A 14,320-nucleotide genomic window follows, 5' to 3' on the forward strand; every position below is an offset into this window, starting at 1 on the left:
TCCTCTCTCTCCTGTATCTACTCTATTTTATAAGGGTTTTCATTATTTTTTTGTTTTTTGTTTTGTGGTGCTGGGATTGAACCCAGGGCCTTGTGCATGTGAGGCAAGCACTCTGCCAACTGAGCTATATCCCCAGCCCAGGGTTTTCATTATTATACAAATTATTCGAGTTTTCTTTAATGACTTTAAAATGGAAATTCCATCATTTACTTACCATTTTTTTCTAGTGGGTGAATGTTTGCACCCATTTTTTTCCTGGATCCAAGGATCCTGTAATAAGAATCACCTTAACTGAATGCCTGATACATGTCAAATACTGTGAGGTGTGCTTTATGCTTACCTTTACTTTTCCACACTACATCCTGAGAGATAAGGATAATTTTTTATTTGATGTATGAAGAAACTGAGGCTAAGAAGTTATGAAACATCCCTAAAATCAAAGATAATAAGGAACAACTAGGGTTCAAATCCAGATTGGCTAGATCCCAAAGTCTACATGCTTTTTCTGCAACCACAGTCTGCAAGGAATATTTTACCATTTAGACTTTTCTTTGTTTTGGAATTATTTTCTTAGGATAAATTCTCAGCATTAGAATTCTTGCTATCCCTAATCTGCTGCATAAGTACTCTTCTCCCCTGAGTCTTTTCCAGGTTGGGTCTGTTTTGAATTTGGCCATTGAGGGTGAAGATATGACCAGCATACTGTGTCAGCTCCTTGTCCTTCAGGTACCAGGATACTCAGTTTGCTGGAGGATGCTGTGCTTCTGGGATGGGTTGGGAGGGTCACATTCCCAAAGTCATGCTCAGAATTGGCAACGTGCTTCCTGAGCCACTCCCAGAGACCTGGAACCTTGTTCTGCAGTTTGCAGAATCTAGGAATCCACCAACCCTCTCTATGGAGGGTACTAGTCGATTTGTACTTAGGTTATCCCCAGAAATTTTGTAAATTAGAATCCTTAGAGTCCACCCCCTCCCCATAAGCAAGAACCTGCTTCCCAGGGAGTTTATTGCAGGGAAAAGTCAAAACTGTCTTCCAAGATGGAGCAGTTTATCAGAAGTACATCCAGTTATTGTCAAATGGACTAATAGAGTTCAAAGAGTAAACTGGAATCCTGGCATTCCAGGAAAAATTGTAGTAATTACCTTTTTTGTTGTTGTTTGTTTTTGGTTTTTTGGTGTTTTCCCCTCCCTTCCTCATTTAGGATCTTCTTGTTAAATTTGTTTTCTTACCCCAGTGTTGGGAAAAGCTATACTATCACCCCATCCCCAACCCCCATCACACACAGAAGCTCTAAGAAACACTTTCTCCTTTTATAGGGAAGAGATACCATGTGACCCTAAAGCAGAACCACCCCCACTCCATCACCTACCCCTTAAACTGAAGGAATGTTTCCTTAAAGTTCTTCCATCTAAGGTCCTGCCTGCACTGGGTGTGTTCCTCTTATAGCACTGTGGGGACCTTGAGAGGTCATTGATCCATCTGCCTTGGGATCCCCTCTGTGGCTGCTGTCTTGGGACAGCCCTGTACATTTGAGGTTTCTTTTCTATTTGGTTAGAGGCTTATGTTCCTGTGTGTGTCATCTCGGGTAGGGGAGGTGAGGGGGGAGATTTCTAAATGCATTGGCTGCTGAGAGGGCTCTGTGAGTGTCGATTAGAGTTAAGCCCAGAGTGGCTGCTAATGTACATTCCTGACTGATAGGGACCAGATAATGTGCTCCAAGCAATATTTTTAACCTGTAGGAGATATGGAAGCTTAAGAGAGCTAAGCTTTTCTGCTGCTTTTGGTGACACTAGGTGCTAAATTCCCTGCTGACATGAATAGCATTGGATTCTGGGCATTATGAACAAACAACAACACACCACCTTCCTGCTTTGAAGACTCTCTCTTCCATTCTTTCCTTCTCTGGCAGTTCTTTTTTTACTCTTCTAACTATTCATGCCTCCCCTTACCGCATCTTGATCTTCCTTCCTCTCCTACTTGCTCAAAGTAAATTCTTGGTGAGAGATAGAAGTAAGGAATATCACAAACATGGGGGGGTGGGGGTGGAGGGCTATTGCTGAGTGAGGCAGGCCCCATTTGCCTACCCTTTTCCTAGTCAAATCTCAGCTGAGGAATGTGGAACTTCTAATTCCCTGGTATAAAATCGACTGGTATGTGAAGGTTCTTGGGCAGAAATAAAAGAAGGTAGTTAGAATGGGGAGTTACAGTCTGTCTGACTGGTAGGTAAGCCACAGGCTGGAGAGGCCTCTCTGCTGATACCCTGAACTCTGTGTGTACAGGACAGAAAGGATTCTCCATTTCCCCACCACCTTATGTACAGTCATCCCTACCTGCTATACTTTGTCTCTCCTTTAATCCCAGGCAATGCCAATGAGAGCATCTCCTCTCCTGTTTCCAGGTGTGGCCTTTGGCCTCAGGCCGACTGGGGCAGTGCTTACACACCATCCAGACTGAAGACAGAGTCTGGTCCATTGCTGTCAGCCCATTGCTCAGGTAAGGGGTCATTTTTGGATGTAATTTTGTCTTATATTATAATGTTTTTGTTTTACTAGTTTAGATGAGCTAGAAAATCTTCCAACTGTGTATTCTAGGTTGCTTTGAGCCACTCTCTTGGAGATTTTTTTAATTCTCCAGAGACTTCAGGTTTTTAAGCCCTTTCATATTTTCATGGAGTTGAGATAACTTTCCAGGAGCTAATTTCCTAAGCACCTAACCTCAGAAATATTAAGGAAAAAAATACCATATTGGAATGTAATTAAGAGTCCAGCTGTGACCAGGGGTGTTCTTTCCAGAGTAGATGCCCTCTGGGATTGCTCCAAAGCAGATGCCTCTCAGCATCCCTGGGAGGTGAAAGCAGCAGCTAGTCTGCTGTCATGACTCACATTTCTGCTTTGTTTCTTCTGGAAGTTGTCCCTGACTTATCCCTTTTAGGCTCGAGTTGTCAGGAGAGGCTCAGGTCCTGTATCCTAGTAGGCCCTCATCCAAAGGCATAGATGTGGAGAAACAGAAACTGACAATGTAGCAGAAGTGCAACATTTTTAATGATGGTTTTACCCTACCCTTTAAACAAGTGAACTTTGTGTCTCGACTTCTGGTCCCCCCTTATGTGCCCACCACACTGTCAGTACTGGAGATTGAACCCAGGAGCACTTTACCACTGAGTTAAATCCCCAACTCTTTTTCATTTTTTATTTTGAGATAGGGTCTTACCAAGTTGCTTAGGGCCTTACTAAGTTACTAAAACTGGCCTCAAACTTGCAATACTCTTGCCTCAGCCTCCCAAGTTGCCGGGATTATAGGTGTGCACCATCATGCCCAGCTCGACTTCTGCCTTCTCAGCTCTCCTGAACCAAGTCAGGGTCTCTGTCCTCCCTAGCAGGATACACTGCCTCTCTCCTGTACCCTTTAAGTCACAGTAATTCCTAGGGTCTTCCCCATCTTCGTCCCTCACTCCACACCTGAATGGAATTGGGAAAGCTGGAGAACTGCTACACTCCAGCACTGGGTTTCATTAGTCACTTGTTTTATGAGCGAGTTAGTCCCCCCTTTCCTCAGCCTCTTTCAACCTCTTTCTCCTCACCCCATAGAGCCTGCACCCCTCCTCCTGCTCCCTTCTACAACTCCCTTTCAAACTTTTTTCTTCTTAAGAATTAGAGCCGATTAGCCACGTCATTAATTCTTCAATTTGACGGCTGATATAGCAGGACCTGAAACACATTGCTGACCCTAGAAAATGGAGACCCCATTCCTTAGCATATTGACGATGGGAGAAGTTAATTAAAATTCCACAGAGCAGAGGTGTCGGCTAACCTATAAACCTGTCGCTGTTCAGAACAAATCATTCCAGCAACCCTAGAAAGAGGGAAGGAAGACTAGTGGGGAGTGGAGAGGCTAAGTGTGTGGGAGCAGAGGTGGAAAATGGAGCCATCCAGCTTTGTCTCCTCAGTTTCTCCCTCATAGTGCCCTTTGTAAAGTCCATTAGCCAGGTGTAGGCCTTATGGGCTAGGTATGCATAAGGATTAAAAGAAGGCAGGACAGTGTATGGGAGGTGACAGGTATGCTAGAGACTTTGCCTAGTAGTTGTCTATGGACTTATGCTGGCTTCAGAAAACCAGGATGCATTGGTGGTGGAGGAAGTGCTTCAGGTCCATGTGTCTCCTACATGTGAATTGAGGCCAGAGAGCACAGATAGGTTCTCCCCTATCCCCCCCAACACCAGCGTCCTCTACTCCAGCTACCTCCTCTGGCATGTGTTAGGCTACCTCTCAACAGAAGAGAGCACAACACCCATTGCAGATGGTGCCAATAAAAGAGATCTCAAGAAGCATTTGAGATCACAATAAACTGAGTTGAGTTTTGGGGCACAACTTGGAGACTGGCTTTGGGGAAGGAAGGACCTAGCTCTCTGATGTTCCTAACTACTGTATGACTGCTGCCATTCCTTGCAGCTGACAATCATCTGCTAGTTCCTAGTTATCTGCTCTGTGCAGACCCTCTGCTAAGTCCTCATTTCACTTCATTTTTAGTGAAGATCTGGGGCCTATGTTTTCTTCTCAGTCTTCTTTAGAGTTTTCTTGATGTATTTTCTTGGTCCTGGATGGTTCTTTTGTTCATAGTTAGCTGTTCGGCTGCTGACCCACAGTTTGTTTTAGTTTTTGGTATTTTTGGGAGGTACCAGGGATTGAACCCAGGGGCTCTTAATCACTGAGCCACATCCCCAGACCTTTTTAAATATTTTATTAGAGGCAGAGTCTTGCTGAGTTCCTCAGGGCCTAAGTTGCTGAGGTTGGGTTTGAAGTCATGATCCTCCTGCCTCAGCCTCCCGAGTCTGTGGGATTACAGGCATGCACCTCTGTGCCCGGCTCTGACCCACAGTTCTGAGATGGCTTTCCCCCCAGCTTCACAGATGATGACTTGAACTCTTAAAATAGTTTGTATTTGGGATTCTGTCTTTATACCAGATGACCAGGGTATGTGCTGGTGTTATCTCTGCTCTCTTTTCTCTTATCCAGAGAATAGACTGGGCTAAGATTTTTATACTTTATTATTAGATTCATTTCTTTTTATTGTGTTCATGACTTTGATCCTTTTAATAAACTCATCCAACATTGGGAGGCTCTGACTCTAAGCCTCAGGGTCTGTTGTCTAGAGCAGTCTGGGGGCTCTGCTTTGCCCACTGCTTGCAGGGTGGCCTAGGTAAGTCATTCCCTTTAGCCTTCACTTCCCCATCTATTAAGTGTGAATACTCTTTTCTTTACAAACCTTGCTAGATTACTGTGAAAATGACCTGAAATAATGTATGTGAAAAGACTCTGAAAAGAATGCGCTCTTATCTGGTATAATATTTGCTTAGTGACTTCAGCTGCTCTCAAGTGTATTCTGTAGGCTTCTCTGGGCTTCTTCAGACCCACAGGGAGTTACACTACTCAAGAAGAGACTCAGCAGGAACCTTTCTTCTCTCTTCTTTTTTCCCTGGATTGTCCATGCCTCAGCCACTGCCTTCTGTTCCTGTCCCTGCCACCATTCCTGTTGATTGTCATATCACTAATGTGATATGACCCTGGACCCCTCATGAAGAACATGAGGGGATGTGGGCAGCAGCTGTTCTCCAGGTCCTCCCCCTTTACCTGCCAATTTCTCAGCCCCTCATTGTTTCCTTGTATAGTTACATGGAACCTTGATATTTAAGAGACATTTAGCTCAGCTCTTTCCTTGATTAATTTCTTTCTTTATTTAAAACGATTCATCAGACCTATTCACTTTACCTGCCTTTGATGCAAGGGTTCTGCTTCTTATGTTTGTACTTAGTCACTTGTAGTAAGAAACATGGAACCTCAAGCTTCCAGCTTAAGAGGTGCTATTGACCATGAGAAAGCAGGTGTTCTGTCCTCTGTCCAAGTGTTGTTTTCTTTGGTGACCTTGAATTCTTGATTTGTAAAAGTGGGGATATTTAATACCTCTTATGTGTTAAGAGCTGTGTTTAGATACTCAGAAAATGCAGAAAGAAAACAGTAGGTTCTGAAGAATATGTCAGACAAGGACCTTTTCCTCTGTCTCCCTTGTGCCCGCCTACTACCCCTCTTATTGTTCTGACACTAATAATCCTGTTTTCGAGGCTGGGGTTGTGGCTCAGTATCAGAATGCTTGCCTCGCACATGCAAGGCGCTGGGTTCGATTCTCAGCACTGCAAATAAATAAATGTCCATTACCAACTAAAAAAATTTTTTTTAAAAATCCTGCTTTCAAGATTCATGCCTTATGAATGAGGCCCTCTTCCTATAGAGGAAATTCCACCCCAAGCTGTTAGATGAGTGAAAGAAGAATGGTTGAGGTGGCAGGGTGTGCCTGGGGTGGAAGGGTCTGTCTGAATGTAGTTATAGGGCAGGAATACACCCAGCTCAATTGACTGCAGCTGTACAACCTGCAGTCACTTTGAATTCTGAGGACTTTCCTGTGAGTAAAACAGAAAAGCAGTTTTTTTTAAAATGTGTAATATATTTGATTGTCATTTAAAAATTATTTCCGGCAGAGTAAAGTTAGTAAATTAATACTCAAGAGCAAGGACATGCAGAACTGTTGAGGACTTAACTTCGTTCCTTTCTACTTCCCATCTCTTCCTTTCTTATCCCCCTTTCACCTCACTCCCTGTGTTTTCTGAATACTTGCTATGTGGCAGCCATCCCAGGATCTTACTCAGTGGTGGGAATAGGGTAGATACATCATTGTAACACTTGCTAGACTAGACTAACTGCCTTAAGCCTAGACCATTTCTGACTGGGGGAGGGAGGTGTTATTATCTTTTGGACAGAGGGGTAAATTGAGGCTCAGGGAATATCACTTCAGGGAAATATGCAGGGTGGGGCAGAAGAGGCTGCAGTCTGTGCTGTCTCTAGCCTGTTGCCTATACTATGTGCTGAGGGGAGCCACAGGCAGGCCTCTGTATCATTGCTGTGCCTTACTCTCCAGCCTCTTGGGTGGTAGCTGTGGCCCTTGAAAGTCTCTGTGGGAACATCCTTTCTTCCTGAAGGCAGGAGCTGAGCTAGAGAATGGTGGGGGAAGGTGGTGTGCAGGAGAGGCTGGACCCACTCAGGTGGCTGTGAATGATGCACCGTTCTGGAGATGCCTATGTACATAAACCCTCAGTTTTCAAACTTCTCCAACCAGCAATGTGGAACCTCTGGTGAAATGAATCTGAAGACCCCCCTGCCCTGATTGTCTGGGAGGGGAAGAGAGAGGCGTGCGCACCTCTGCCTTCCTCTGCAGATAACATGTCTATTGCCCTGCAAGAAAAAAAGGTATTCTACAGAGCCCTCTTCCCATCTGTGAACAGTGCTGCTGTCATGTTGGTGAGTGTGGTCAGGAAGACTTCCCAGGACTCTTGGGTTTTAATCCCTCCTCTCCTGCTCTGTCATCAGGGAAATATATGTGTGGTATAGGTGTAGAAACTTGACTTAACTGTGGTATAGGTGTAGAAACTTGACTTAACTGTGTTATTAAATATACAATATAATCTTGTGTAACTTTGCTCACTGTGGTGGCCTGTTTGTTTTTGGGGGGATTAGTCCAAGTCTCCATGAAATGTACCGATTCAAATTTGTAAAGTGAGTTGCAGCCTCTGGGGGGTTTCAATGAAGGAGCTGCCCCTTCTTGCTTCATTTCTTCCAGAGGTGAGGGCAAGTCTGGAAGGAAAGCAGTCACTGTGCACTGTTCAGTAGGGGGTGGGGATTCTGGGAGAGCAAGCAGGCTGTTTGTTCCAGCTGCAACAGGGTTTACTGTGTTCTGTGTGTGGTAGACGCTCCCCACTAGTTTGCTGAAATGCATCTTTCTTTACTAAAAGGAACTTGCATGTGGAGTGTGCTCTCACAGGGAGGTGTAAAGGACTGGAAAAAGAAGCAGCCAGCCTTCAGTGTGAATTCTGTTGTTTCCAGTGGTGCAGCAATCCTCTGGCCCCAGCCTTCGTTACTCACTCTGTGCTTTGAGAGGGTAAAGAATAAAAAATAAAGATTGTGTCTTTAGTTTTTCTTTTTCTGGGTGGCAGTGGACAGTTGGTGTGAAGGAACTCCTTAGCCTTGATAACCTGGAGAAAGATCAATGAGTGACTTTCTAGTGCTTCACCGTGTAGCTGGTCCTCCTGGTGGCATGTGTAGACCATAACTATCTCAGGGATCCCTGTGTTCTCCTTCTGGGGCCTTCAGTGGAAAGGAGACCTAAAGAGCTAGGCAAGGAGTGACTTGGTGTCTCCCTTCACCACAGCAGAGCATAGTAGGGAGCATTCTGCATGTGGTGTCCCTGGATGAGCGACGTCAAAGGCACAAAGAAACCATGGAGGGACCAGGGGCTGGCATGGCTGGAAGGGACATAATGACACCTGAAGGAAGATAGAAGCTCTGGTAGTGGTAGATGGCCCACTGGTCCAGACTGAAATGAGCTAATCTTGGAAAGGCATAGTATGGGGTGCCATTGAATTGGAGTCAGGTCCTGCTAAGTCTCAGTGCAGTGCCCTTCACCCTAGCATTCATTGCCTATGAAACCCAAACCTCTCAGGCATCATATTCATCAGAAGCAAGTTCCAAACATCACAGGGATGGGTTTCAGTTCTTTGAGATCCTGGATTTCAGCCATTATACAGGGCAGAATGGGAACAGAGAGACTCATGTGCAGGGCTGCTGGCCTGAGACCAGCACCCTCCCAGTCCTGGTTGGTCCAGAATCCATTTGTGGGAGTAGCTTCTACCCTGGCCAGCATGGCTCACTTTTCAAGGGCTAACTTAAAAAAGAACAAATTAAAAAAAAAAAAAAAAAAGAAAGAACGAAAGAAAGAAAAGGGAAATGCACAAATTTAAAAATGTATAATAATAAATACTCATCACACACACACACACACACACACACACACACACACACACACACACACACACACACACACTAACTTAAATAAACACTTACAAATAGAAACAGAAGGAGAGGGCCAGATATGAGTACAGAATTGATGCATTGAGACTCTGACCCTGATAGCAGGGAGCCATTTCCATCCTTTGGCCTCAGTGTTGGACTTCTGATTCTCTCCCTTTTTCTCTCTACTTGCCTTTTCTACTTCCTCCTCCCTCCCTCTCTCCTCCTCTCTCTCTCTCTTTTTTTTTTTTTTTTTTTTTTTTTTTTGTGGTGCTGTGGATTGAACCCAGGGTCTTGTTCATGTGAGGCAAGCATTCTACCAACTGAGCTATATCCCCAGCCCCTCTTTTTCTTTCTGGACACTACTTAGGCATTGCTGTTAGCCCTACTGTCACAGAGAAACCACTGTGAATTAGATGGTACTGAGGGGAGAGACAGGCAGGTAAAGTAGGTAGTACAATGTGGAAAGTTCTCAGATGGGAGCTCAAGAGAGCTGAAGGGACACAGATAGGAGGAATCCTTTCCAGTAACACAGCAGGGTAACTGTCGTCTTCAGTGATTTATGATACATTTCAAAAGAACTAGAGAAGAATATTTCAAAGATCTTGAACACATGGAAATGATAAATGTTTGGGGAGACAGAAATGCTAATTACTCAGGTTTGATTACTACATATCTATGCAGGTATGAAACTATTGTATTGGACCCCATAAATATGTGCAAATATGTGTCAATTAAAAAATAGTATGGAGGGATCAGTCTCTTCCTCCTGCTGCCTACAGCCCTGTTTCTCTACTCTCATTGAGAAGAGAAGTAGATTTTCCTGTCTTGGCTGCTGGCTGTCCTTGGTTGTATGTGCTGTGTGCCTATGTTTCCACCTTTGATCATTGTTCTGCTGACAGATAATTTAGCAATCACATCACAAGGTGGAAACATGGAGTTAATTTTAAAATTAGGATTTTTTTCCCCCTTTTTCTCTCTTTCTTTCTTTCTTTTTTTTTTTAAACTCTTTAAACTTCAGTGTGTGATGAGGCAGAGAGGGAGGCGGGAGGGTGAAGGGGAGCCATAAATTCTGTGGCTGGTGTAGCTGTTCTCTGAGCAGCCCTCTAAGCAGCCGGGAAGCCTCTGATGTCGCCACAGCACTTTCATTAACATTTAAATTAAGGGTTTGTTTTCCAGGCTGTTTTATAGGCAGGGACCTTTCATGGCCTGTCACATGCAGCACCCCCACTCCCCAAGCAAGTGTGTAATTGTAGCCACTACTCTGTCCTAACTCTGGGTTGTAGCCGGAGGTTCAAAGGAAGTTCTGGGGATGAAGCTCTGGAGGTACAAGCTGTGACAGTCAGGATGGGGGTGTTATTCCTTAAATGAAGGTGCTTGTAGGGCTCCTTCTCCTCTTCTCTGACCTATGCTTTTCTTTGCCCTTCAAGGGACACACTTTGATCCAACTCTGACCCTCCCACCCTTCCTTCCCTTGGGCCATGGCCAGGTGGGAAGGGTGTAGTCCATCCATCCCAGTAGTTTCTCTTCATAGCAAGTTAGGGTCTGGGACTGATTGTTCAAAGATACAGGACTCTCCATGTTAATCTTTTTACTTTTGATTATTATTTTTTAACCTCATAAATATTTCGCCTTACTATACTTACTCTTAGGGTAGTAGCAAAAGGGATCACTGTCTGCAAAGAATTTATAATACAGTAGGGTTCTTTGGTCCTAAAAAATGCATTCTTAGAAAAATGTGTGTATACACACTTCACTTAATCACTAGCTCCCACCAGTACTTGTGCTGGAAACAGCTTACTGATATAGGAGATCATTCAAGGAAACCTTCCAGATCTTGGCATTCAGAGTAATCTCCCCCATACCCTCAAGGAGTGAATTTGTTTCCAAACTTTTTTCACGTGGAATAAGTGGCATATTTGAGGGTGTATTGAAGAATCACATCTGCTCTGTTCTCTCTCCTTCCCATCAACATTCTGTTGATCTGTTGATGACAAGAATGTGGACCATTCATAGGAGGCAGCTCCTGAGTTCACACCCTCTTGAGGCTTTATTTACCCAATGTGGTTGGTGGCTACATTTCTTCTTTACAGTGCAATGGAACTTTTCTCTTTCCTTTCAGAGGCTGAGAACTTTTTCTCCTGGGGCCTTGACTTCACTGCCTAGTCACCATATATTTCCTCTTTGTTTCACTAAGCCATTCAAACCATCCATGACTTATCTACTGGGTTGAAGGTGGCTGAATATCTTGCCCTCTTGTCCCAGGTAACCTTGTCAACAGGTGGATACCCTCACGCCTTGGAGTCCTGCCCAAGGGGAGTGAGGGAAGTGCTGGGGCAACCCCTCTGCAGGTGCCACTTGGGCTCAGATTGCAGGCTAGTGTGCAGGCCCTGCCTGTTGGTGATTAATCTGGGACACAGCCGGCAGAGGCCCTGCCAGGGCAGCTTTGGTCCCTCACTGTGAAGACCTTTGGCTCGGAGACTGAACTGATCTCTGTAGCCTGCTTCGGCTTAGAGTTTGATCTGTCAAGGCTAAAGAGGAACCCGATGGTGAAGCGGAAGCTTCTAGCCCTGTCTGACTTATGGCACTGATCCGTTCCAGTGGCCTTGTCATGATAATACTTGTACATTTGAGAAGATTTCCCCACCTGTTAGTGGTAACACTCAGATCAGTCAAAAGAGGAATCTTCATGAAAATCTGTGCTTTTAGTTTTTTGAGCCAATGGAGCTTACTCTTGTACGTAGACTGGGGACTGGGGTGGGGTTTGTAGTGGGAATAATGGAAAAGGGCAATATAGAGACTATGGCTAGATGAGTAGCGATTGTATGTTTGAGGGGAGTGGATCATGTTGGAAGTGGAAGGATCACCCCATCCTCCTGCAGTTAGGGGGTGGCTCTCAGGCTATTTTCAGCAAATTTCAATATTTCAGCTTGGAGTCAAGTCTTAGCTTCCTTGTTTTCCTTTTCATTTCAAATAAAATTTCTTTTTGAAATCAGCCCCCCACACACCCCTTTTCATCTTTCAGTGTCCTGGTCCCTGGGATTTCCAGGTGACAGTCCATGGTGCCAGTTGTATTTCTTCCTATTCCGAGTTCAGGACAGGGACGCATGGCTTTACAAGGCTACCTGTGACAGTTTTCCCAAGTCAGTGAGCCTCAGTGAGTTTCATTATTATGTAGTTCCATTTGGTAGTTGGGGCGTAGGACACAAGGGTTGGAACATTTTCCTTACACCATCAAGAAGAAGAAGGGCTCCTGTGTGTGCCATCAGCAGTGGAATATGCTGGCACTATTGATACGGGAAACTGGCTATAAAGATGCTGTGAATCACAGAATTTTGTCTTGATTCTGAATTTTGCTGTGCCACTAGAATTTCTATGCAAGATGACAATTTGTTTATGCATAAGCAAACCAATGAATGTATTGGGCTCTTCCTTCAGACCCATACTACAAGATCTCTCTCTGTATGGGCTGAATGTCTGCTAATCCCTGTGCTTTTCTAGCAATTTCTCTTTCCTCTGTCCTTTCTTCCTTTTTTTGGATTTAATTCAAAGGTACTTTACTACCAAGCTATTCCCCATAGCTTTTTTAAAAAATTATTTGTTTGTTTATTTATTTATTTATGCGGTACTGGGGATTGAACCCAGGGCCTTGTGCTTGCGAGGCAAGCACTTTACCAACTAAGCTATCTCCCAAGCCCTTATTTTTTATTTTGAGACAGGGTCTCTCTAAGTTTCTTAGAGCCTTGCTAAATTGCTGAGGCTGACTTTGAACTTTTGATCCTCCTACCTCAGCCTCCTAATTCACTGGGATTACAGTATTGTTCCACTGTAGCAGGCAGGTATAGCAGTTTCTTGAACAGTATTCTCTAGAAGTTTCAGATTATGAACTTTGGGGAGTAGGGGTTTTCTCTCCTGTCTTGTGGGAGGTACCTGTTGTTGAAGATACAATGCCTGTGTCTCTGGTGTGCCCTAGTAGGCTGATTACCCAAGATCCTTGCACTTTTCTAAGCTTTTTCTTGCTCCACTTTCTGAGTAGGACATTTTCATAGGAGGCAGTGAGTGATCTGGACTGTGGCACTCCATCAGAGAGGTTTGACTCAAGCCTATGTGAGGTGCTGACAAGGGTGGGAGGAGCAGAGGGAGGAGGGAAGTGAGTACCTGAAAGTAGAAGCCATGGTAATTGCAAAGGGAATATTAGTTCAGGAGCCGCTGGCCCAGGAAATTGCTTTTTGCAGAAGCTTTCCTTTTTCATAGTTTGCAATGCAAATTAAAAACATGAATGGGCACCAAAAAGTGTAGAGGGGACAGGTGGAATGCCAGTTGTGATGTGCTAAAATTGAAGATTATGAGCAGTGTCTTAATTTGCAGGAGAAATTTTGAAGTAAAGAGAGAGAGTCTTTGAGCAGAGTAAAATAATTTAAAATCACAATTTACTGTGATTTTTCCCTTATGCTTTCCTTGTACTCATGTTCAGACCTGTCTCCGGACCTGCTCAGCTTGCCTTGCTGTCTTCTCCTCTGCTCCTGCCTGCAGCAAAGTCATAATCCAGCTTTTAGAACAATGGCTGTGGTGGCCATAGTGTGGTATTTCAATCTTTACAGCAGCCCCATCTAGAGTCAGTGTGCTTTAGAAAATGTATACATTGATGCTGGGTATTGGAGCTCCCACATGCAAGCTGAAGAGTGTGCATCTCAAAGGCAGGAGCTTGCCTGCTTTGAGAAGGTGTTAAAGCCAGGGATCTTCTCTAGTCCTTGTAACACCAGTGGGTATGCTTGATAAGCAGACCGTGAAGTTACTAGGTTCTTTTCCTCTCTTCATTCCCCATGCTTCTCCATCCATGACTTTCTGCTTTCAGACTGGATACGCTTATGTCTTTGTTGCCTTTGGATGCTTTGGTTTATGCTGGAGGTGAGGATGTCAGGGGTGGCCTCCACTGGCCTTGCGCTGGCATAGCAAGAGATCAGGTGAGAAGCTCCATACTGGTTTCTTTCTAACTGTTGAGCTTGACAGGGAGACATGAAAAGGGAACTGAAGGCTTTGTGGAGGGCGAACATTCCCAAGTATAAATGTGCCCCATTAGTAGAGACCACTGCTTAACTACGGGGTCCTATTTGCCTCCTTCATTTGGGGCTTCATTGTATACACAGCATACATTGGCTGAAGGACAGGCTTAGATGTGAGGGGTAAGGTGACATGTACCTCTTTTTTGCCAGTGGCCACCAGAGTGACCCTCTCTCCCTTCTTCATGAATCAAGGATTTTTTTTTTTCCCTTTTTCCCTGCTGTGCTGGATATTGAACGCAGAGCCTCATGCATGGGAGGCAAGCGCCTACCCCTGAGCTACAGACCCAGCCCCATTAAGGAATTTTGAAAGGGAAATTAGCTTGAAACTTGTCCCAGGTCAGGCTCATGATGCCTGGCCAAAACTC

General features: G+C 44.5%; 1 protein-coding gene across 4 annotated transcripts in view; it reads left to right on the forward strand.

Moving 5' to 3' along the window:
- The window catches only part of FBXW4 (F-box and WD repeat domain containing 4), an 82,185-nt gene that overhangs the window by 24,619 nt on the left and 43,246 nt on the right, over positions 1–14,320 (forward strand). For all 4 annotated transcript variants that reach the window (XM_079137953.1, XM_079137952.1, XM_079137955.1 and 1 more), the window contains one exon: positions 2,400–2,494. In XM_079137953.1, the coding sequence (XP_078994079.1) occupies positions 2,400–2,494 (95 nt within the window). The remainder of the gene's footprint in view (positions 1–2,399; positions 2,495–14,320) is intronic.

This window comes from Sciurus vulgaris, assembly GCF_902686455.1.
Source record: "Sciurus vulgaris genome assembly, chromosome: 4".
Taxonomy (NCBI): domain Eukaryota; kingdom Metazoa; phylum Chordata; class Mammalia; order Rodentia; family Sciuridae; genus Sciurus; species Sciurus vulgaris.